This window comes from Perognathus longimembris, chromosome 13 (genome assembly GCF_023159225.1).
Source record: "Perognathus longimembris pacificus isolate PPM17 chromosome 13, ASM2315922v1, whole genome shotgun sequence".
In the NCBI taxonomy this organism is placed as follows: domain Eukaryota; kingdom Metazoa; phylum Chordata; class Mammalia; order Rodentia; family Heteromyidae; genus Perognathus; species Perognathus longimembris.
Window position 1 is genome coordinate 50624215 of NC_063173.1, and position 26656 is coordinate 50650870.

The 26656-nt window shown below is 37.0% G+C and overlaps 2 protein-coding genes and 1 pseudogene across 2 annotated transcripts; all 3 read left to right on the forward strand.

The window, feature by feature from the left end:
* Positions 1-2308: 2308 nt before the first annotated feature.
* Positions 2309-3289, forward strand: LOC125361898 (olfactory receptor 5D18-like). The gene has a single exon (XM_048360510.1). The coding sequence runs from the start codon at positions 2309-2311 to the stop codon at positions 3287-3289; it is 981 nt and encodes a 326-aa protein (XP_048216467.1).
* An 8152-nt stretch (positions 3290-11441) lies between these two features.
* LOC125361971 (olfactory receptor 5D18-like) lies at positions 11442-12392 on the forward strand. Its single transcript, XM_048360619.1, has one exon. The coding sequence runs from the start codon at positions 11442-11444 to the stop codon at positions 12390-12392; it is 951 nt and encodes a 316-aa protein (XP_048216576.1).
* Positions 12393-19673: 7281 nt separating this feature from the next.
* Positions 19674-20760, forward strand: LOC125362015 (annotated as a pseudogene).
* The last annotated feature ends 5896 nt before the right edge of the window (positions 20761-26656 follow it).

The following is a 26656-nucleotide window of genomic DNA, read 5'->3' on the forward strand; positions in this document are numbered from 1 at the left end:
TTAAGATCTTTCTAATACCAGCCACATTCTCAAGACTCAGGACAAATCTTTATGATGACCGATCAGAGACTGCGGGTTAAAAAGCCACCTTCATAATGTGAGACATGTTTGTCTGACAGAAGGACATTAGACCAGATTGAGTCAAAGGAAACAAATGAAATTGATGTGAAGATTCCATCAGTTCTACAAATGCAATGAGGAAGTATGTAAAATGCTAAATTGTTACAAAAATGAGATTGGATTCTGTCAAAAATGCAAATCACGGTTGTTGGAGGTTGTTTTATTTTTCCTATTACAGGCAAGAGAAGAAAAAGAGTTTTGGTATTTTTGGAAACTAGTAAACTCAACACTCTATAATAATATATCAATTAGCTTAAATTTGATGACAAGTGTGTTTTTTGGAGAAAGAATACATTTGATTCTGAATGTCACACTTTAGTGCAAACAGGCCAGTGTACACACAGATATTAAGATTTTAAAATCAATCCAAAAGGGTTGGTAATCTCTTCTTGGAGTTCTGTCCTTCTGAGAAAATACTAAGTGATTTAGGTATTCTAGGACTGCAAGATGAGAGCAATAAATATTTAGTGGCAGGCAATAAAATGTTGGATGTGTTATCATGTATATTGTTAGGAATCATTTCCCCCTGTGGGTAGATAGCATCAAAACCAGATAAAATGCTGTGTCTAAGATCTTTCAATTTCATAAATGAGAAAAACAAAAAAGCCCTGCTCAGTACTCAAGACATACAAAATGCACACTAGGGTCAGTATGAATTTTCACTTAATTTGGTATTTTTCTTACCTTTGTCTCAGACAATCTAATTCTGTGTGGAACCATTTAAATTTTGGCATGACCATATTTCTTTTCATGAAATGCAAGTACTGCAGCTTACCTTTGTCTAACTGAATTGGCTAGCTTTCGTATTAAAAAAATGGTGGATTTTATGTCAGCTTTCCTCATCTGCAAAGGTTCAATGAAACAAATTACACAAATAAGTTTCTGTTCCTAAAGAAAATATTTTCTTTTTCATCCATGGTAGACAACACAGAACACTGGAAATGTGGCAACCAATGACTCTATGCCCTTCAATTTCCAGCCTAGGACGGATACTTATAATAGATGTGAAATTGGAACATATCGAGAAGATTTTGATCATGTAAAATTTCCTTAAATGTGAGCAGTCACTGAAATGATATTGATTTAAAAAAGGAGTGGTTAAAATTAGTCCTAGTTGACCAAGTACTGGTGGCTCATCCCTGTATTTCTAGCTACTCAGGAGGATGAGATCTGATGATAGAAGTTCAAAGCCAGCCCTGATAAGAAAGTCTGTGAGACTGTTATCTCCCATTAAGCTTGAGAAAGCCCGAAGTGGAGCTGTGGCTCAAAGAAGTAGAGTGGTAGCCTTGAGCCAACAGATCTCAGGGACAGTGACGGGGCCCTGAGTTCAATCAAGCTCCATGTCATAAATAAATAAATAAATAAATAAATAAATAAATAAATGAATGAAAGAATAAGTCCTAGTTTTCATGTGTGAAAATGCTCTAAGCATAGTTGTTTGTGACCATAAGTTAGCTTTAAAGCTTAATACATGTCACATTTGTTTTATAGCATCTAGCTTTGTATCCAATATAGAAGGTTGATTTTATTATTATGTGTTCCTTCCCATATTCTTTCCCATATCTGCATGTGGAAGAAAGTACATAATTTCTATTTTCTTGTATTCTGCCATTTAATACTCATGATGCTGCTGAACACAATGTGTTTTCTTTTTTTAAAGATATAGGCATAGTGATATAGGCAGCTAGACAAATGGATGCCTAGATATGAACACTGAAATCCAACGATACTACCATCCCTGTGAGATAAAAACACTTTAAACACTTCAAGAAAAATTTTGAAACATTTTTATGCGAGAGAATTATTTGAGATCTCAAAGCATTCACACATGGTTCTATGTTAGGAGCATAACCCAGAATTTCCCAAGGGGTTAAGCTATTAACTGGAAATCATATTGACCGGATAGATAGATTCTAGATAATCATTTGCAGGCTTGAGTAGAAGACACTTCTAGAGTAACAACAATGAAATGATCATACATACTTGGAAATTCCTTCCCAGTATCCTTTGAACAGAGGGAATGATCTGCTGATATTTTTTTTCCCCCTGACTGGTGTCATAGACACCATGGTAAAACCAGCAACTCTTCCCTAGGGCAGGCTCTTTGGAGCCACCAGTCTTGGTATGCCCTTCAAGAGAAGATTTGTACCTTATTGCTTTCCTAGCACCTGCTCCCTTAACGTTCTGGATGAAATTTCTCCTTTTCCTTCACAGGAACCAAATGCAAGTTGAAAGAAACCAGAGCGCTGGATTCATCTTTGTCTTTTTGGGATTCTCAGAATTTCCCACCCTCCAGGTGCCTCTCTTCCTGGTGTTCCTGACCATCTACACTGCTTGTGTGTTGGAAAACCTAGGTCTGATTTTGATCATCAAGATGAATCCCAAACTCCACACACCCATGTACTTTTTTCTCAGCCATCTGTCCTTCATTGACTTTTGCTATTCCACTGTCATTGCACCAAAGTTGTTAGACTTCATGATAACCGAAGACAGGTCCATGTCTTTTAAAGGATGCATAGTACAGTTTTTCTTTGGCTGTACCTGCGTCATTACCCAAACATTTATGTTGGCGGTGATGGCTTATGACAGGTTTGTGGCTGTCTGTAACCCTCTGCTCTACACAGTTACCATGTCTCGTAAGCTCTGTGCAATCCTGGTAGCTGGAAGTTATGCGTGGGCTGGAATATGTTCCTCCACACTCACCTATTTCCTATTGGTGCTGTCTTACTGTGGGTCTGGTGTTGTCAATCACTTTTGCTGTGAGTACTCTGCCATCCTTTCTGCAGCCTGCTCTGATTCCTCCCTCAGCCAGCTGGCATGCTTGCTTATCTGTACCTTCAATGAGGCCTGCAGCCTTCTGATCATCATTATTTCCTACACGGTCATATTTGTAACTGTCATCAAGATCCCTACTAAGGGGGCCTTCAAGAAAGCTTTATCTACTTGCGCCTCCCATCTCACAGCCATCTGCTTCTGTCACGGCATCATCCTCTTGCTCTATTGTGTGCTTAAGTCCAGAAGCTCATTGCTTTTGGTCAAAGTGGCCACTGTGTTTTACAGCATGGTGGTTCCCATGCTCAACCCCATCATCTACAGTCTCAGAAATAAGGAGGTGAAAGAAAGCATCAGCAAGTTAACCCGCCTCAGAATCCTTTCTCACTCATTATAGACCTCTGTTCACCTCATTCGATGATGCTGTGAATATTCTTTATTTTTTTTTATTTTTATTTTTTGCCAGTCCTGGGCTTGAACTCAGGGCCTGAGCACTGTCCCTGGCTTCTTTTCGCTCAAGGCTAGTACTCTACCACTTGAGCCATAGTGCCACTTCTGGCCATTTTCTAAATATGTGGTGCTGGGGAATCGAACCCAGAGCTTTACGTATACAAGGCAAGCACTCTTGCCACTGGGCCATATTTCCAGCCCGCTGTGAATATTCTTTATGAATATCCTTCATGGCTTCTAAGTTTCTCTTCATATGATGACATAAATGTATTCAGAGAACGAATGCAGTCATATATGATTTACTAAATCATCCTGTGCCTTAACAATAGCTTGTGAGTAAAAAGCAAAAGAAGAGAAAGAAAACCCTGTTTCTGTCTCTCCCAGGATAGAGTGGTCTGAATAATCTGGGAAGAATACTCACATTCTGTGTCCCTCAGAAAGGGGAGTCTCTAAAACCATCTCTTCCTCTATTTTCTTTCTTTCCACTCTACTACTTAATTTCTTTTCACCATTTTTAATGTTCTCTCTTTCTGTCTCCTATTCTGTCTCAATATGACAACCATTCAAATGTATGTTTGAATAATCCTCTATTTTTTCAACAAAGAAAAGGGTTCGCATTAAATTGAAAACAGTATAAATATTACACATCAGCACTTTGGGGCTTCCTTTGTCTTCTCAATTTCCCCAGAGTAAAACGGCATCAAGGATCTTGTGAGATTCACATTTCTTTGTCCAATTTCTCTGTATATGTCTTTAGAGAAGCACCTTTGATTTTTCTTGCATAAGCAATTTATCTCTACTGGAGCTTGGAGGTTACATTCCATTATTCCTGACTCATTTCCAATATTTTGGTTAAATGATACTTAAATTATCAGTTAAAGCAGTGATTTACTTTATATTGCTCTTGGTTGTTCCAGGAAATGAATGTATCTTATTGTGTATGTTGATACTACGAATGTCCAGTTGGATTGCTTCCTTTCTTGCATAATAACATTTGTGAAAATGTCTTCTCTTGGTTTCTGTTCATCTACACTAGTGGTTCCAGTTAGATAACTTGATTGTGAAGACAGAACGATCAGCTTCAATTATTTCTTTTTGTGTATGCATTAGTTTGGCACAGTCCAGGTGGGGTCAGTTGATTTGCAATCTCCCGAATCTTTGTTTTTTTAGTGCCTGCACCATATTCCTGAAATTTTAATGATTATTTGTTAGATAATATTTGTTGGTCTTACATTTGCACAGGGTTAAATTTAATAATAAGTTCATGAGCATACTGCCACCACTACTGCACCCTATTTTGACCCCTATGTTATTCACATCACTTTGTCTCTAATATCATTAATAAAATGTGCAGCCTGAAAATTGTTCTAACTAGTTCAGTTTTCATTTCAGCATTGTCATTAAAGGAGTGCTTTACTTGGGGTAGGCTAAGGGATTCCTTATGTGTTTGCCTCTGTCTCTGCTATGTCCCTGGCACTATACTTATTTTATGCTGACTCTCTAATTCTAAAATTTCATGGCTCCTTGTCAAAGTACACTCTGTTTCTCTGAGTGCTGATTTCTATGCTACCCTGATCTGCAGTCTTTTGAACAAAGATATGAATGAAATCATCACTGGGTTATGCAGTAAACGATTGTGCCGCAGATGTTAACTATTTATACTTTTAGATGAATGGTTTTGGCATTCAGCATCAAATCACCTCATGAATCTAAGACCATCCTCCAATTTGTAGTCCACAAGTATTTGTTCTGGCTGGGGATCTGGCTCAGCGGAAGAGTGCCTGCTTGGCAAGAGCAAGGCCCCGGGTTGGGTCCACAGTTACAGAAAAAAAAAAAAAAAAAGGCAATGGCACATGTATTTGTTCTATCGATTACTAAAATAGATTTTTAAGAATTCAGGCATAAAATCACAGAAAACTCTAAATTTTTTATTTTGTTATTGTTACAACAAATTCTCTCAGTATGCTTTACTGTAGTATTGCCCCAGGTTAACCTTTAGTTCAAAGTAACATTAAGTCTTGTGAAATGTTAAACTCTCCTTTTCATATGGGTCTTTTCCTCATGAAATAAAATTTGCCTACGAAGTGGTATTCATTATAACAATACAAGTTATGGCTATATCTCAATTTGCTAAAGTCTTCTAATAAATTAATGATTGCACTCTATTGTATTAGATGGTAAGAGTGGTGTGTATATTATCATTGTTTAATAAATATTTCTAGAATTTTCTTTTTTTGAAATAGTTTAGAAGTTTTATGTTAAAACTTCATTGCAACTACTAATTATAAATTTCTAGGACACATGTACATTGAAAGATACTCTTATTATTAAGAGTCCACCTCCTCAAAAACATAACTGTCATTTATCAGTACAGCATTGTTCGTGCTATCTATAAAGTGCCAAATCTTCTGAAATAAATGATAAAAGTTACTTTATCTTTCTCTCTGTTTATATGTCTATCATTTGTGCATATGTGTATATATGCATGTGTTTTAAGCTATGCCTTTTAAAACTTACAGTGCAATAATTGACTAAGTGAAAAAATAATGGATATTCTTTTTTCATTTTTTAAAAATTGTTATTGTCAGACTGATATACAGAGTGGTTACAGTTTCATATGTTAGGCTTTGGATACATTTCTTGTACTGTTTGTTACCTCCTCCCTCATTCCCCCCTCCCCCCTCCCCCTTTCCATTTCCCCCCATGAGTTGTTCTGTAGATTTACACTAAACAGTTTTTCAAGTATTGATTTTGTAATTCTGTTGCCATAATTTTACATTCTTTTTTTGCCTTATTCTTGACTACATCACAAATATGCATGATCTACTTGCTGGACAATTTTTACATAATGTAATGCTGAATTGAAAATTTAAACACTGATATCATATTTTCTTATAGCATATCTTTTCTCTTGTAATCTGTTGCTGAGTTTTCAGTGCAGGAATATTGTTGGCTAATTGTTGTTTTAGTAGAAATTTTATATAATTGTTCAAGAAACTTGGCTTCTTATATTTCCTGAATCTCTCTCCTGAGTTTGTCACTCCCATTTGCACTGTTTCCTCCTTACTTTTTGTATGTCCATTACGAATCTTTGTGTTCCAAACAAATAAAATACTTTCTCCCTTTTGAAAAAAAATCATTTTGCTTTATTTTTTTCTTTTATGTTTATTGTCAAGGTGAACTACAGAGGGACTACAGTTGTATATGTTAGGTAGTGAGTACATTTCTTGTCCAAATTCCTATCTCCTCCATTTTCTACCACCTTCCCTCCTCCCCAACTCTACCCCCCATGTTGTACAGTTAGTTTACAGCATATTGCCTTGTATTGCTGTTGCACTGGATTGCATTTTATTCTTTGTCTTACATTTGAATGCTCCCCTTCCATTCCCTAATTCAGCCACACATATTTAAAATACCCAGGGTACTGTTGTAGGGAGCACAGCTGACTCCATCTTGACTAGGGAAACATGGTAGGAAATATTGGGGGAAGTAGATTAGTAGAGCAACCTGAGCCCAAAATTCTGGTCCAAAATTCTGGTTCTGTAAATGGCTTGCTTAACTTGTTTGTTGCTTGCTTTACCCCCTGCGTCAACCTCCTACATCTGTGCTTACCTTTATAAACCCCAATTTGAGGACTGCTCGGGGTCAGTGTGGCAGCTCCCACGTCTGCACTGTGTCCCTGGTTGGTCAGTCCACTTTTCATTGTTGCGGTTCAGCTCCCAAGTCTGTGCTGTGTCCCTCGACTGTCAGTTTGCTTTATGCTTCCCCAATAAACCTATCTTTTTGCTCGAGACTGTCTCTCAGTGGTGGACTCTTGAAGGGACAGGAGCCCCCTCCCTTGAACCCTGTAACAGTACTAGAATCGAATACAGTGACAACAGGGTCTAAATCATAGAGAAGGTGAACACCCAAAAAAAGAAAATAATTTGACATAGTAAGTGGAAACTAACATCAATGATAAATCAATTGTTCCATATCTTATGAGATGATATGTACATAGCTATTGCACTACTGTAATCAACTGCTAGGGCTATCCTAGACATATATTAATTATTACCAATAAGGGAGACCATAGAGTTTATGTTTCTTTGGGTCTGATGCACTTCACTTAGTATGATTTTTTTCCAAGTCTTTCCATTTTCTTATGAATGGATCAATGTCATTGTTTCTGATAAAAGCATAGAATTCTATTGCGTATATCTACCACAATTTCTTGATCCATTCCTCTACTGAGGGGCATCTGGGTTGGTTTCACATTTTAGCTATGGTAAATAATGCTCCTGTGAACATGGTTGTGCTGATAGCTTTAGTATGGTCTTGCTTGTGCTCCTTTGAGTAAATGCCCAGAAGTGGGATTGTTGGGTCATAGAGGAGCTCTATGTTTAGGCTTTTGAAGAACCTCTAAACTGCTTTCCAGAGTGGTTGAACAAGTTCACAGTTCCATCAGCAGTGTAGAAGGGTTCCCTTTTGGCCACATCCCCACCAGCACATGTTGTTATTTATTTTCTTGATAATGGCCATTCTTACTGGGGTGAGGTGGAATCTCAATGTTGTTTAGATTTGCATTTCTTTTATGGCCAGTGATGTTGAGCACTTCCTCACGTGCCTTTTGGCCATTACCATTTCCTCTTCAGAGAAGTCTCACTTTAAGTCTTTAGACCATTTATTAAGGGGACAATTGTTTCTTTGAGGTTTAGTTATGAGGTAACTTAATTTTTTGAGTTCTAATGGTCCTTGTCTCTTATATGGCCAATGAAGATATTCTCCCAGTCTGTGGGCTTTCTGTTTATCTTGCAAGCTATGTCTTTTGTCATGCAGAAGCTCTGCAGTTTGATGCAAACCCATTTGTCCAACCTTTCTTTGTGTTTCTAGGTCTTTATTAAGAAAGTTTCAACCTGTGCCAAGGAGCTCTAGTTTTTCTCCTATTCCTTCTTGAAGTGTTTTCAGGGTATCTGATTTTACTTTGAGGTCCTTCATCTATTTGGAATTGATTCTGGTTCAGGGTGATATATGAGTCAAAGCTTTAGTTTGTTACAGCAGTTGAGCCAATTTTGCTATCACCATTTGTCGAAGAGGCTTTCTTCCATCCTAAAATTCAGGCTCCCTTATCAAAGATTAGGTGGCCATAGGTCTGCAGGTTCATTTCTGTGTCTTCAATTCTATTCCATTGGTCCTCAGACCAATATGTATGTATATGTATGTACCCATACCAAGCTGTTTTTGTTACTATTGCTTTGTTGCTTTATTTTTAAAAACCATATTGTATCTATATTTTTGTCTTTAATATGTTTCTAGGCTTGTCTCCTGGATCAGTGCCCATGGCTCACACCTGTGATTTTAGGTATTCAGGAGGCTGAGACCTAGAAGATAATGGTTTGAAGCTAGGCTAGACAGAAAAGTCCTTGAGGCTCTCTCTGAAGTTGCCAAAAATAAATGAGGGCCATAAGAAGGCTTTAAGTGGTAAAGTGCCACATGAGCAAGCAAGTCAAGTCAGCACCAGACCCTGAGATTAAACCTAGTACTGCCAAAATAAAAATAATAAAATAAAATCAGATAGGTTAAAAGGTCATTTCTTATTTCTTTCTTACTATTCTAGCTATGATAGTAAAAGTTACCTATTATGTAACTAAATCCATTTGCTGATTGGTTACAAGACAGAATTCATCTTTCTATTAAAGATATTCAACCTGAAATATGAAGAACTCTACTTAAATGTTTCTATGTGTTAACAAAATAAAATGACATGACATTCCTACATCAGATCTGCTTTCCTTTTGACTGGCCATGTAACACAAATTACTTTCTTCTTTGATTTAGAACAGCATAACTGGATCTATCAGTTTAAAGGAAAAAAACAGTTACCATGTGGAGTGAAAATACCTGAGCTCAAAAAGCCAAATAATCATATCTTTACACTCTTTGTAGAATATAACTAAAGTTGTAATACTAATGATTACAGTAATGGTAATAGAAAATGAATATAGAGTAGGAAATTACATGTATACATATAAACATGGTGAAAGCCACCAAATGCTATTTGAGAGAAAAATCAAGGGTGAGGGATGAACATGAATGTGTTTGTGTGTGTGTGTGTGTGTGTGTGTGTGTGTGTGCGCGCGCGCGGGGGGGGGTCATTTTGTTACTAGTGCATTGTTTACATTTGTGGAGTTGTCACAGTGAAGCCTCCTCAAATTACAAATGTTTTGTAATTAAAAACTTAAAATGTAAAAAGAAGTATATCTGCACAACAGTCTTGACACTGAACTTACTCAATTATCTGATGCTCCGGGTTGAAGGCCTATTCAAGATAAACTATTGAATAATAAAATACAATAGCAAGTATACTTCTATACAAATATATGCAAAGACATATAACTGCAATTATATTGAAATCAAAGTAGTATGGCTATATTTTTTGGATCATTTTTCATGATTTCCAAATCACAAGCTCCATATAAAGGCAAAATTGATTTCTGTTTATGGTATGAAGATCAATGTATTACAGACATAGAGGAAATTGCAGTCTCTAAAGGGAAGAAATCTTCCTATAATTATTTTATTTGTACCTCATCACAACAAACATAGAATTCTCCAGAGTTTGTATCCCCATGCTCATTTAGTTTCAGACAAAACAAACACCATGATTACAGAATTAAATATATCAAAATCTGAATCTTCCTGTGCCATGTATACCCATTAGAAAAATGCTGACACAACTCTCAGATATTGGTTCCCTTACTGAAAGGTATTTTTCTAGAGTCATTCAAGGCTTTTGTAAAACAAATGGGAACGCTTTGTAAGGATGTTTGAATTGTGAGGGGGAGTTTACATAGATCAGGAAAGTCTAGCTTTTGGTGAGTTGCTGCTTGATTAACTATTCATTTATATTTCTTTGGTGTTTGTACTTTGGTCTTTGGACTCAGCCTTATGCTTGCTAGACAGATCCCTTACCACTTGAGCTATAAGCCCAGATCTTTTGCTTTAATTATTGTTCAGATGTCTCAGTCATTTCTCTGGGTAACTCTGGAAAGCTGATCCTTTTGATTGTGTCTCTCTGCTAGAGGAGATGAACTTTTTTTCATTGTTACAGGTGATGTATTTAAATCCAGAAACCTTTTTTGAGGACAAACCCATATGAAAATATTCATGTGACCCAAAGAATAATAATAACTGCATCTTTTAGCTAATGGCATATATTCTGAACTCTGCTTTGTTCTTGGGACCATTTAATGGGGTTTGAAACTATATTCCTGAATGCTATGTAAGACGTAATATAGGTATTATGCATGTGTATCTATGTGTATCTGGATAATAATACATAGCCTAGGCTGACTTGGAACTGATGATTCTCTGTTTTTAATCCATCTTAGTACTGAGATTGAAGTGAGAAAAACTAAGTTAGATCCTACAACAAGAATATTATAAATGAAAATCTCAATGAAAATTTTACCCTTTTGAAATGCAGTGAATTTGGGCAATTAAAACTCAACACATTCATGCCTGCACATACACAGAAAATAACAAACTATGTCAGTCTTCTTAAGATGTGTAAGAGTAAAGAAGGTAAATAAGAAGAAAAATGGTAATATTAAGATTCACAAGAAAAGTTTTCTTAGGAAAGCTATGTAGGTACAATATAAATATAATGCTTTATATATGCATATTAAAACAATATGTACACATAAAATAATGGTTTATATATACATATACATGTCTATACTATATTTATTGCTATAGAGTATTATTTATATTGGTTTACCTTGTATATATACACTAAATATATATGTACACAGAATGACATATGTACTGGCACTGGACTTAGTTTGAATGTCTCATACATTTACAGATTCATTTGAATAAAAATAACATTAATATGTACTACTATTTATTATTCCAGAGAAGAAAACTTCAGTGCTAGAGAAATAAACTAATATTGCATAAATATGTGTGGATGCAAGCAACACTTCCAAATAGAGAAAAACAGCCAAGAATTCGACTGACCACATTTGCCTATGCTGTTGTTTTTCAGCCTGGGTTGATTTCCTTCCTGTCTACATTCTCACTTTAGCCTTCCATTAACATTTGTGTCATGATTGGCTATGGTGCACAACGAAGTGAACCAGAGCCAGGTGACCACCTTTATCCTCTTGGGTTTCTCGGAATACCCACATCTACAGGTACCTCTCTTCTGTGTGTTTTTGATGGGTTACACAGTGGCTCTGATGGGAAACTTGGGCCTGATTGTGGTTAGAATGATCAATCGTAAACTTCGTACACCCATGTACTTTTTCCTCAGTCATCTTTCCTTCCTGGATATTTGTTATTCCAGTGTATTAACGCCACAACTTCTAGAGCTCTTAGTTGTGGAACGCAAAATGATCTCCTTTGAAGGATGTATGATGCAATTTTTCATTGGCTGTGCCTGTGTGGTTATAGAAATGTTTATGCTGGCCGTGATGGCCTATGACAGGTTGGTGGCCGTGTGCAACCCTCTGCTCTACACAGTCACCATGTCCCCCAAGCTCTGTGCTTCCCTCGTAGCTGGGACTTACCTATGGGGTGGCCTCTGCTCAGCCATACTCACTTATTCCCTGGGGCAGCTGTCCTACTGTGGAGCCGGCATCATCAATCACTTTGGCTGTGAATTCTCAGCAGTCCTCTCTGTAGCTTGCTCAGACACGACTTTCAGCCAAATGTCATGCTTAGGCATTTCACTATTCAATGAGTCCTGCAGCCTCCTGATCACCCTGGCTTCCTATGTGGTCATAGTAGTCACCATCCTGAGAATGCCCTCCAAGGGGGGCCTGAGGAGAGCCTTCTCCACCTGTACCTCCCACTTGACAGCCATCAGCATCTTCCATGGAGTTATACTCTTGCTCTACTGTGTGCCCAGCTCCACAAGGTCATGGCTCCTGGTCAAAATATCTACTGTGCTTTATGCGATCATCATCCCCATGCTGAACCCCCTCATTTACAGCCTGAGGAACAAAGATGTGAAGGAGACGGTCAGGAGGCTCATAAAATTCCAACTGCAGACACACTCACTATAATTCAATTGTATATGTGTTCATGTGTTAAGCCTGTCAAATTGCGCTACATATTGTCGCCAACACGTGCCTTCCTGTGATGATATGATTATACATCAGTATTGAGTATTGACTATCCTGTATGGTTCATGTGTCAGTAATTCTTGCTTAATAAAAACCTGTATTCTGTTTTCTCATCTGAGGTGTTTCTGATATAACTATATTTCAACCTTTCCCCCATGGAATTAGGAAAATGAGGAGTTTGACTCAAGACCTCTGCCATGGCTGATATAACTCTGTCCCTGATATCACCTACACTGAAATGGAGCTGAAGTACTTTTGTTCAAAGTACTTCATGACAAAATCCATTCATACTGAAACTCTTCAATCTACAGCTCAATTCAACATTTCAGTTTATGAGTACATTACATCTTGGTTAATGTCACCTTTTCTATTGTCCTTAATCCTCTCTCTCCCAATCCCATCCATATCCTAAGGTTACTTGGTTTTATTTTCACATGTGAACATTCAATTCTGTGAGTTTGTTTGGTCACCTTTTCTCTCTCTGTTCCTGTGTGTTCCTTCTCCATACATGCTTAAGACCATATTGACCTAACCTGGAAGCAAAGGATACATCCTCCTCTGTTTTATTTAAACATGTAGTTTGTTCATTGTAATTTTATTCATTTTCATAGACTGTGAGTTAGAGTCCATAGTGTCATGAAAACTGTATTTTGTTTTGATTTGTTAATGTTTTTAGAACCACAAGTAGAAGAATTTACTAGGGCAGAAGAGGAGGAGAAGCAATGGTTTATGTAAGATGCTGGCACTACAGAGACAGAAAGGACAGCTAGGAGCAGTGTCCCTAGAATGGTTGGGTTGGTTAGACTGCTTTTGATAGGCTATCTCCATTCAGTGGACCCTATTGGCCATTCTTTCTTTGACTATAGTTCAAAGTTCACACAGGCAGGGCCATCTGATAATCAGTTTATACATTTGCATCACATTTGGTTATTTTGTTGGCGTGACTTATTTCTGCATATCTAGACTGCATATTCCACACCAACTTTTATGGGTCCCCATTGGCCATGTCTTTGAGAAATGTGATTTTCTCCATATTGTAGAGAGGTATTTTTCACCATTTTACACTGTTGACTTAACTCTCTATAGGCAGAAAGGAGATATTTTTGGTCAATTCAGAGTCACAGAAGAAACCGCCAATGCTTCTGCATGGTTTGACTCAGTTTTTCCCCTAGTCATTCTGTGTTTCACATAGGAAAAGCATAAGTGGTGAGTATCATTTCAACCTGAATCCTGGAAAAATACATTTTTGAGAAATTGCATCCAGCTCAACTAATTCAAGCATAGTAGAATTGCAGTGTATTTCAAAATTCATGAAGTTCTTTATAAGTCAATTCCATTGTTGCATCATGTTCATCAAAAAAAGAAATCGTTTCTCTCTGTGTTGCTCTGACTGGCAATATTTTTCATAAAAAGTACTCATAAGTGTTACTATAAGCTACTGACAAAATGACTTGTCAAAACCAATTTCATACTCTATGTGATATTTGTATACATTCATACAATGTATTTTAATCAGTTTCATCCCCTTCTGTTTATTATTTAAGCCTCCTTTTTTAATGGTTTTAATGAGTTAATGCTATTTTCTTATATAATGAACTGCACTCATATTCAACCCACATCACCTTCTTTTCCTATCCACTCTTCTGATAGTCCCATTGACCCCCAAACCCCTTTTAAACCATTCCATGCTATGGATTTATGGAGCTGTTGCTTGGTAAAAAGAAATTACCAGACAGGAAAATAGAAACATAGGCTTATTGTGATTTCATTAAAAATCCCTAGTGGCTAACACTGTCCTCCTAGCTACTAGGGAGGCTGTAGTCTGAGATTCTACTATATTTTGGCTTGTGTTCTTTAAGATCTATGCCCTACAGTGGTAGGAAAAGATCATATGACAGTTGTTCCATTTTAATTTCTCAAGGAACATTCATATTTATTTCCATTCCCACCAACACTGTACATAACCCTTTAAGAGTATTTTTCTTTTGAGTTTCAACAATAATAGTAACAATAACAAAGGACATTATTTAATAACTACTAACTCCTTCTTTGAAAATTAATAATCCCCTTAAGTTTAATCTATAAAAGCATAAGGATATTTTTAAAATATATTAAATATTTATTTTAAATTATTATGTTAATAAACAGCTCTAACATTTATTGTAATATCTGCACACAAGCAGACTGTTTAAACTAATTCATCTACCTCTAAATGTAAAGGACGCAATATCAGATTCATTTGTGGCATGATGCTAAATAAATGACAAAATCCCACCAAAACAAGTGTAGAAAAATAGCGAGCGAATTATTCTGCATACGTTTTGGAACTTTCCTATTTTCAGAATGTACAAGGCATTGACTTATAGAGGCTTATAATATTTTTCTTTTAAAATTGTATTTCATTTATTGTAAAGGTGATGTACAGAGGGGTTAACAGTTATAGAAGTAAATACATATTCAAATATTGTGAATTTACATGTTCAGCTTTCCCCTGTAGTTAAAAGATATAAAGGATATAAAATTGATTATACTCAGAGTCAGGATAAAGGGTTCTTTTTCAAATTGTCATGTCTATGTGATAACTCGTGGTAAATAAACATGGGCCAATTTTCTCTAGGGTATGCTTTCCCAAGGCTAGGCAATTAGGTGTAAAATACACAACAGGATACATAAGTTTGTTTTTCAAGCCTGAGTTACCCTAGAGATATTCACTGTGCTACTCATGATGAGCTCTCATAATTAGAAAACAATAATTTTCTTGGCATCATTAGTAGTATCTACTGTCAATGAAACTCATTGTTTAACCACAAATTTGAAGAGCCTATAGTTATAGTCAAACTTATAGTTTTAGAAGTTAATTGCTAATGCTTTTGCTGATGAATGCCTTTAATGAACAAATCTATATATGTTTCTGTTCCCTTGTTAATGTAAGTATATTCTCATATTTCTGATGTGGACAGCTCTTATGTTCTTCGAAGAACAGCTCTGTGAAATCAGTGGCATGGTGCCAGTCTCATTTAGCTGAGAATAATAACAGAAAAACATATTGAACTCTCCCCTACATCATTAAAAACTTACCTCGTTTTCATACTAAGATGATATTGATTATGTGTTCTCATTAAAATAATTCTTGGAACTTATTGCAGATATTTATTTCATAATAATCTTTTCTAGAAGCCATGTAGATTGAAACAGATGAAAGATATCAGTTTAGACTGGGTTAATGGTCATAGATTGCTGGAAGGAAGTGGCCTGGGATTCAATATTATGATGTCATAGTACTAAGAATTTCAAGTGAAATGGAGTTATATTTGGACGAGATATATTAATAAAGATAAAAAATGTATTGCTTCTGTATGAAAGGTCAAAAATGCTTCATGTAGAAAAGGAAAAATTAGTAGCACAGTGTTGGGGACAGCTGTGCCTTTAAGAGGCCACAGCTGGCTTTAGCTTGTCTTCTCCCCTTCCACTTTTAACAGGAAGAGAAGCCCCCAGCCCCTGGGGCGAACACATGGGTGCCATCATGGTGGGGACTTCTACAGAGACCCAGCTCTTGGGGGACTGTAGCCCCCGCCCACAGAGGAAGTTTCATTACATCACCTGATGGGCAGCCCAGCTCAGCCAATTAGCTAGTCACCCCAAGTCCCTCCCCTTCTGCCTTTGTCACTGTAATAAATTCTTCTGCCTGCCCCCAGGGTGGGCGAGACCCATTCAACCATCAGGCTGTCTCTCCGGAATTTTCTTCCTGCATGGGACACGTGAGGGGCACTGATGGGCAAGGGGATTTTGGCATTTCTCCTCAACTCAGCAAAGTCCACAAAGATACGCCTTACTCCTTCTGCTGGTGGGAGGGGTAGGGCTGAGTCTCTTTCACAGTTTGGAATTTAGGCATCTCCTCTGGAGAAGTGGGGAGAGGGGTCCCAGAGATCCCAACAGCACAGTGTAGCTGGCTAGTGACATTATATACAGTAAACCAAGAAAGAAATCAATTCAGGTGTTCTATAGTTGAAAAAAAATCACTTAGAACATATGTAAGGATTGGAGCTACATACTAAAAGAAAGGAAGGATGGAAGAAAATGAAACAAGGAGAGTAGAAGGTAAGAAGGTAGAAAAAAGGAGGGAAGAAGGGAAGGAAAGCAAGATGGTGGGAAGGAAGGAAGATAGGATGCTAGGAAGGAAGGAAGGGAGGGAGGAAGGAAGGAAGGAAGGAAGGAAGGAAGGAAGGAAGGAAGGAAGGAAGGAAGGGGAGAGGAAGGGAGGAAGGGAGGGATGTAGAGGGTAGAAGGAGAGACACATCTTAAATGACCTACTAGCATTAAGCAGCTGTTAGTAAAATCACTATCAATACATGAAACAAGGCTTCTTTTGTATGTGACACAATGAAACAATTAAGGGAGGTGTTTATGCAGAGAGTGAAGATATATGAGGAGATTCAAACAGGGCTCCAAAGCTAATCAGAAAACATAAGATATGCTAAAATATTACTAAAACAAGTTACATTTTGTCCAAAATGCAATTTATAGCTCTGAAATTGTGGGTTATATTGATCTTCAAATGAGTTGGGGGATGTCAGTCAACTAAATTCAACGTAAATCTCATGCTTAATAATCAAATGCTTATCACATTCTACAACACAGGGTTCACAGTTATTAAGAGTATAAAGACAGTCCAAAATTTCTAATAACTGTGTTTGGAGAGTTATACTGTGACAACCTGTAAGAATTAGAGGAATACATAGGTGAATGAGGACAATGAAATATGTTCTTAGATTTAAATGATGAAGGAAATACAAGATGCAGTGGTGGGCCTTTCTCTAAATAAAAATCAGTGGGTAATATTAAGACCAGATGGAACTGGTTTTCTTTCAAGATCTGAAAAGGAGAAATCTTGCTGCTGAAGACTCAAGATGAGCCACATAGAAACCCAAAGATCAGTATGCTTATTCCTGGTTGTTGTTTGTACCAACTCTTCTAGAGACCTCCATTACTTGAATTGTTTAAATTATACTGCTCTAACATTTTTTTGTGTGTGTGTGAAACTGAAGTTCTGCCTCCAATGTTAATTCTTACACATCCATCGAGCTGTGGGATAATCATAGTAGTTTATTCCTTAGTTTTCTTAATGTGGAATGATTCCTCAAATAGATCAAAGTAAGTTTGTTTTGTCTTTAAAACTGAGCTTTGGAAAAGTGAGGAAAGAGGTGGGGTGAGAGGGTTGAATGAGAATTTTGAAAGGGATGACATCGGTCAAGATGAATTGTATTAATCAAGTGCTTTGTTGCAGGGTGGCTACTTTGTGCAACTACTTAAAGATAATGGTAGAAAAAAAAGGAAATTAAAAGAAGCCTTGGGCTGAGGATGTCACAATATTAGAGTTGAAATTTGAAATTCGTAGGTTTAATCCCTAGCACCAAAATAAATAGAAAGTAACAAATAAATAAATACCTGAGGTTCAATCAGGTTTAACATATAAAAGGTGAAAACTTAAATTTCCTTGTCATTGGCTCACTGATTAATACTCAAAAATTTCATGTGTGTGTGCGCGTGTGTGTATGTGTAATAAAGTTAGTGTTGGGGAATAAAATATGGCTACTTGCAGGTGAAGTTATACCATATAGTAGTTTACAATATATAAATAGGATTGTATGTATTTGCCAGTTCCAACTGATTTATATAGTTCAGAACTTATATGCTTGCTTTGTTTCTGTAAGTGTATTATATATTCTACCTCAGGGAGAATTATTCCAACTCATGGAAATTTTCATGTTATTCTCTACTTCTAGTGCTTCTTATATTTTATATATGTATGTGAATGCATAGATGTTCCTGGTTTGGAATTCTTTTTTTTTTTTTTTTTGCCAGTCCTGGGCCTTGGACTCAGGGCCTGAGCACTGTCCCTGGCTTCTTCCCGCTCAAGGCTAGCACTCTGCCACTTGAGCCACAGCGCCGCTTCTGGCCGTTTTCTGTATATGTGGTGCTGGGGAATCGAACCTAGGGCCTCGTGTATCCGAGGCAGGCACTCTTGCTGCTAGGCTATATCCCCAGCCCCAATGGTTTGGAATTCTTGATAAATATATTTTGATAAATATAATTTATCAAATCATATAATTTATCAAATCATATTTGGTAAATTTTCATATAATTTACCAAATCTTACGACACACATACACATATGAGTATGTCATCTAATGTATATATGTATATTGTATGTGTATATATCATATCATGTATATGTTTATGTCTTATAATATATATGTGTATGTTTACATATATTTACATGTATATATATATAACATATATAAGAGATAGAAATAGAGACTTTTAAGACTTGTGCACACGGTAGATAACAAGGTCTATGCCATGACAGATGTTGAAATAAAACAGTAGACAATGGGATGCTCTGGTAGATGAGATTACAACACACTCTCCAACAAAATGTTAATAACATTTCTTGAGTCTCAGGAGTACCTCCCAAAGAGGAAATGAAATGACTTTTGTTAGAGTTTGCAGATCACTGTACGGTTATTCTAATCACCTATAACTACCAACTTTACTGGATTAGACATCTTTAAGTTGAAGCTTCCCAAGCACACTATTCCATGTAGCTTTGACTATAAATACCCCTTGGAAATCTGACACAAAGATCTTCATTTGGAATCAGGAATGAGCACTCAGCACCACTTTAACTTAGGAGTGTACAACAGCTTGTTGTTCCTATCTGATTTAATAATAAATATGCAGGTGGAAACACAATGGTTACTCTCCCCTAATGGCAGGCCCTGTGGAGTCATCTGTGATAACAGCTTCTACTGCTATAAATAATAGGTGCGCCCTGTTCTCCAGGCATTTCTCTCATTCTCCCTTCTCATGCAATGGCATCTAAGTTGATTTTATACAATAATTCATAGTTACTCAATAATGTTAAGAACACCCACACACACACACTCAGCCCACATGTATATGGATACCCTTGTAGAGAAACTTCCCAAGATAACAACTGCTTTTCTTGTTCTCTAGATGAGAAACCTGCGTCAGTGATATGGGTTGGGCAGTATTCCATGTTCAAACAGTCATGAAGTGGACAATAGTTTAAGTGAGGTAGAAGATGCAAGCCAAGGAAATCATTAATACACAATGGTACTTGATAAGTGAATAGTTCACCACTAGAAGCCTGCTCAGCCCCCTCATACCCACTCGTCTGCTGTAAAAAAACTACTCAGAATGAGCTCTTGGATGTCGTCCAACAACAGCCAAATGCAGAATGAGAGAAAGCAGAGTAGCGTTGTCACATTTGTTCCCCTGGGATTCTCAGAATATCCACATCTTCAGGCACTGCTTTTTCTGGTGTTCTTGATCATCTATACAGTTTCCATTCTGGAAAATCTTGGTATGATTCTGATCATCGGGACGAACCCTAAACTCCACACTCTCATGTATTTTTTCCTCAGCCATTTATCCTTTGTCGACTTTTGCTACACATCTGTCATCAAGCCCAAGCTGTTAGACCTTCTGCTGGCAGAAGATAAGAGCATCTCCTTCAACAGATGCATGGCACAATATTTCCTTGGATGCATGTTTGTGATTATAGAAATGTTTATGCTAGCAGTGATGGCCTATGACAGGTTTGTGTCTGTAATCTTCTGCTCTATACAGTGACTATGTCTCACAATCTCTGTTCTCTTCTGGTAGCTTCCACTTATATTTGGGGTGGAATCTTTTCCTCAACACTCACATATATTCTTTTGCAGCTGTCTTACTGTGGTGGACATAGCATCATAAATCACTTCTGCTGCGAGTTCTCAGCCCTCCTCTCTGTGTCTTGTTCAGATACCTCCTTCAGACAGCTGGCCTGCTTAGTCCTCCTCTCTGTGTCTTGTTCAGATACCTCCTTCAGACAGCTGGCCTGCTTAGTCCTCCTCTCTGTGTCTTGTTCAGATACCTGCTTCAGACAGCTGGCCTGCTTAGTCATTTCCATGTTTAATGAAGCCTGTTGCCTGCTGATCATCATTACTTCCTATGTGGTCATATTTGTCACCGTCATCAGGACTCCTTCCAAAGGAGCCCTGGGCAAAGCCTTATCCACCTGTGCCTCCCACCTCACTGCCATTGGCATCTGCCGTGGGATTGTCCTGGTCCTCTACTGTGTGCTAAAGTCGAAAAGCTCATTGTTCATCGTCAAGATCGCCACCGTGTTTCACAGCCTGGTGATGCCCATGCTCAACCCTCTATCTACAGCCTCAGGAATAAAGATGTGAAAGAGTCTATCAGGAAGTTGATCTACATCAAACTGATTTGTCACCCAGTATAAGTAACCACCTTTACACAGATGTATAGGTTCGCGGTGACTTTTTGCAAATCCGGTTTCTTTACACATCATTTTTGAAAAATTCTTTGGATGATGTTAAGCTTTTCTCTCAATTATAGAATATTATTTCTTCAGAAAATGTGGTAGGTAATTCATATGTATCTGTGATAACTAAATCTCACAATGCTTTAGTAATCTCCAGTGTTTATAAAATGGCAAATAAGGGGAAAAATAGCTATGCACAAATGACCATATTAACAGATACTAATTGAAATATGGAAACAAAAGTTTTGTTTTTTTCAATTTTCTGTGTGAAATATTTTTCCCTTTGGATTATCTCATTGTTGTTGATTTCGGTACCCTGTATCTTGTATATACATTTGTCTGATTTGGGCAAAAGAAGGAGAATAACAAAAGGGTGAGACAAAGGACAAAGGATAAAATGATGCAATGGCAATACTCACAAGACATTATGTTGGAAATGAACTTTACAATCGAGAGAGAAGGGTAGGGGAGAGGAAAGTTGGAGAAAAATGAGGGAGAGGGTAACAATATTTGACAAGAAATGTAATAATTACCTTACTTATGTAACTGTAATGCTTCTGTACATTACCTTTGCAATAAACTTTTTAAAAAAACATGGTAAAGAGTTCAAAACATCAGTCATATCCTAAAATCAAATACAAAGATAACAAAATAAAAGAAAATAATTTCTTTATGTCCTACCCAGAAGTTTCTATAGTAGTTAGCATGTGAATTTTAGATGACCTTAAGATTATATATTAAAATTAATAGCATGTTTGGGTAACAAATTTGTACATGAAGTGATGTTTTGCAAAAACCCTAAATTACCTTAAAACTATATTTATATCCAATTTCAAATGGACCACTGTGCATTAGGAAGTTTACAGGAAAATAAAAAACAAAGATATAGATCTAACTTTCAAGGTATATTAAAGTGGTGTGTTTATCTTGCATACATTGTGAATCAGTTTTTCCTTTAGGATATTAAAATATGTCTTGATTGAAAACCAAGTGTCCACTTATCTGCTATTGGGACAGTGTGATTATGGGCTAATTATTTATTGAAAAACCTGAAAAATGATGAAATATGAATTAAACAGGAATTTTCTTGGCAGAGTTACATAATGAAATATTTATTTTCAATGTGCTTGGTGAAATTAGGCCTTTTTCTTTTGTTTTTCTTCCCTACGGTTTTACCCCTGATGTCACTGTAACTGATTTTGGTATCCTGGGTATTATATATACATTTATTGGAACTAGGGAAGGGAACAGGAACATCAAAATGGAAAGACAAATGGAGGTAACCAATGCAACAATACTTACAAGACAATATCCTGTAAACCAACTGTACAAGTGAGGAGGGGGAAACTGAGGAGGAGGGAAGTTGGGAGAAAGTGAGGGAGGAGGTAAAAAGTTTGTCAAGAAATGTACTTACTGCCCTCCATGTGAAGTTGTAACCCCTTGTACATCACCTTGACAATAAATAAATTTTAAAAAAGAAAGTAGCTTAATGAACTAAAAAGCACATGATCATTTTCACAAAATTAACGCTATATCATTATTATCTATTGTTAGCAACATTAGTTATTGTGTGCCTTCATTAGTAAAAGTTTTATTTAAAAATTGATAAATATTCAATGCAGCTCAAAGTATTATGAGATGATAAGATTGAAACTCCATATTCATGTCCTCATTACCCACCCCAGGAAATTTTATTAAAATGAAAAAACAAAACAAAATAAAAATCATAGTTGCATGCTGGTGGCTTACACTTGTAACCCTAGATACTCAGAAGGCTGAGATCTGAGGATCACTGATCAAAACCAGTTCAGGACCCGGGGAAGATGGTGGCCTGTGATTGGGCCTCCGCTTATCACTGTATCTCATCTGAGTACCCTGGATACTATATATAGTTGTATTATAACTAGGAAAGGGAAAGGGAATATCAAAATTGAGAGGCAAAGGATAAAAAGACTAAAGACACCAAAAGGAATACTTGCAAAACCATTTGGTATAAACCAACTGAACACCTCATGAGGGGGGAGAGGAAAAGGGGGAGGGGGAGGGGGAATGAAAGAGGAAGTAACAAGTTGAACAAGAAATATACCCACTGCCTTACATATGAAACTGTAACCCCTCTGTTCATCACTTTGGCAATAAATAAATAATTATTCAGAAAATAAAACAGTTCATGCAGAAAAGTCCATGTGACTCTTATGTCCAATTAACCACCAGAAAACCACAAGTGGGACAGTTTTATTCCATCCTTTATTCTGTTCCTGCACTTTTGTTCTATCTGTTGCCTTAGTGGTGTTATAAGCTAGATGTAATTAAATCTTGCTTTTTAAAAATCTTGTTGTGTCTTAATTTTTTGTACCTTAAGCTTCCCAGTCAGTTAATTAGAAAAATTTAAGCCATTTAAATTGCAAGTATTATTAATAAATAATATCTTGTGAAAAACATTATGTAAATTCTTTACTAAAGTAGTCCTTGTCTTTCTTCTCTTAAAAGAGATTCTTTCTTAGGCAAACAATTATCTTGTGCTCCAAATCTTTAATTTTCCCTTCTAATAAAATAGGTATATATTTTTGGCCTTGAGTTAACCATATGGATTATAAAATTATATTTGATTATAATAATTTATTTTGAAGTGACAGAAAGTTGACATATTACAAACAATAACAGAAACAAATGAATCAAAGAAAAAATTCATTCATAAGAATACTTCCTAAAAAAATACTCAAAGCTGTTAGGGCAAAGAAAACAATCACATATAAAGGAAAAGCAATCAGAATTACCCCAGACTTCTCAGGAGACCATGAAAGCAAGGAGAGCCTGGAATGAAGTATACCAAACTCTAAATAAAAATAACTACCAACCAAGAATTCTGTACCCAGCCAAACTCTCCTTCATAGCCGAAGGTCAAATAAAAGTCTTCCACAATAAGGAAAAACTGAAACAATATATCTCCACCAAACCAGCTTTACACAAAATCCTTAAAGATGTACTATACAGGGAAAATAATCAAGATCCCAACACAGACAGAGAAATGAACCCTAATTAGTAAACACTAGATCAAGAAATGGGAAGACACAGCTTTAAACAAGATAGTGATAATGAAAGGAACAAACGATCACCTCTCAATCCTAACTGTCAACATTAATGGACTTAATTCTCCAATCAAACGACATAGACTCATAAGTTGGATCAAAAATCAAGATCCAACTTTCTGCTGCCTCCAAGAGACACATCTATCCAGCAAAAGTAAACATCTTCTAAAAGTGAAAGGCTGGAACCAAATCTATCAAGCAAATGGCCCCCATAAGCAGGCTGGAGTTGCAATCCTAGTATCAGACAAAATTGACTTCAAATTAAAAAAGGTAAGAAGAGACAAAGAAGGTTACTACATACTAGTAAAAGGATCTCTCCAACAGGAAGAAATAACCATCCTAAATATCTACACACCAAATGCAGGAGCACCCAACTTCATCAAACAAACACTACTGGCTCTAAAAACATTCATAGACCCAAACACAATGATAGTGGGGGACTTTAACACTCCACTATCACCTCTGGACAGATCAACACGCCAAAAACTGAACAAAGAAACCACAGAACTAAACAATTGCATAGACGAACTAGACTTAACCAACATCTACAGAATATTCCACCCAGCAAGGACAGAATACACATTCTTTTCGGCAGCACATGGAACATTCTCCAAAATAGATCACATCTTAGGGCACAAAGAAAATCTGTACAAATTCAGAAGTATCAAAATCATTCCCTGCATTCTCTCAGACCACAATGGAATAAAATTAGAGCTCAACTCATTTACCCACCACAGAAAATCCCACAATTCATGGAGACTAAAGAACACACTGCTGAACCATCAGTGGATCATTGAAGAAATTAAAACGGAAATTCAAATGTTTATGGACTTCAACCAAGTTGAGGACACAAAGTACCAGCTCCTTTGGGACACAGCAAAGGCAGTACTCAGAGGAAAATTTATATCTCTGAGTACATACATCAACAAACTGGAGAAACAGCAACTCAGTAATTTAAGGAAGCACCTTAATTTTCTGGAGAGAGAACAGCAAGCCAAACCCCAAGTCAATAGACGGAAGCAAATAATTAAAATCAAATCAGAATTAAATCAATTAGAGACGAAAAAAACCATCGAAAGAATCAACAAAACAAAGAGTTGGTTCTTTTAAAAAATCAACAAGATAGACAGACCCCTGGCAAACCTGACCAAAAAACGAAGGCAGCACACTCAAATAAACAAGATAAGAGATGAAACAGGTAGCATCACCACAGAAATAACCGAAATTCAGAAAATAATAAGGGACTATTTTGCAAACCTTTATGCCAACAAATTCGAGAACTTGGAAGAAATGGATGATTTCCTAGAAAAAATTGATACCCCCAAACTCAACCATGAAGACTTAAACCTTGTAAACAGACCCATATCCTGTATTGAAATAGAAACAGCAATAAATGATCTCCCATCCAAGAAAAGCCCAGGTCCAGACGGATTCACTGCAGAATTCTACAAGGCCTTCAAAACAGAACTCACTCCAATATTTCTCAAACTCTTCAATGAAATTGAAAGAGAATGTTCACTACCAGACTCATTTTATGAAGCCAGTATAACCCTCATCCCAAAACCAGGCAGAGACTCATCACGGAAAGAGGACTACAGACCAATCTCCCTGATGAACATAGATGCAAAAATTCTCAACAAAATTCTGGCCAATCGACTTCAACAGGTCATCAAAAAAATCATACACCACGATCAAACTGGATTCATCCCAGGGATGCAAAGCTGGTTTAATATACGCAAGTCAATTAATGTAATCCACCACATCAACCGGAGCAAGGTAAAGAACCACATGGTTTTATCGCTGGATGCGGAAAAAGCATTTGATAAAATCCAGCACCCATTTATGCTAAAAGCCCTGGAAAAACTGGGATTCCAGGGAACATTCCTGAATATAATCAAGGCAGTTTATGACAAACCAACAGCAAGCATAACTCTAAATGGTGAAAAACTAAAGCCATTCCCTTTAAAATCAGGAACAAGGCAGGGATGTCCACTCTCTCCTCTGCTCTTCAACATAGTACTAGAATTCCTAGCCAGAGCAATTAGGCAAGAAGAGAATATAAAGGGGATCCAAATAGGAAAAGATGAAGTTAAACTTTCTCTCTTCGCAGATGACATAATCCTATACCTAAAGAATCCCATAGACTCTACCCCCAAGCTACTAGAGCTGATCCAAAACTTTGGCAAAGTTGCAGGATATAAAATAAACCTTCAAAAATCAATGGCCTTCAATAGACATATGAAAAAATGCTCTACATCACTGGCCATAAAGGAAATGCAAATCAAAACAACATTGAGATTCCATCTCACCCCAGCAAGAATGTCATATATCAAGAAAACTAATAATAACAATTGTTGGAGGGGATGTGGCCAAAAGGGAACCCTACTTCATTGTTGGTGGGAATGTAAACTGGTTCAGCCACTCTGGCAAGCAGTATGGAGATTCCTCAGAAGGCTCAATATAGAACTCCCCTATGACCCAGCAGCCCCACTGTTGGGTATCTACCCAAAAGCCCACAAACAAAATCACAGTAATGCCACCAGCACAACAATGTTCATCGCAGCACAATTTGTCATAGCGGGAAGCTGGAACCAACCCAGATGCCCCTCCATAGATGAATGGATCAGGAAAATGTGGTACATTTACACAATGGAATTTTATGCCTCTATCAGAAAGAATGATATTGTTCCATTTGTAAGGAAATGGAAGGACTTAGAAAAAGTTATACTAAGTGAAGTGAGCCAGACCCAAAGAAACATGGACTC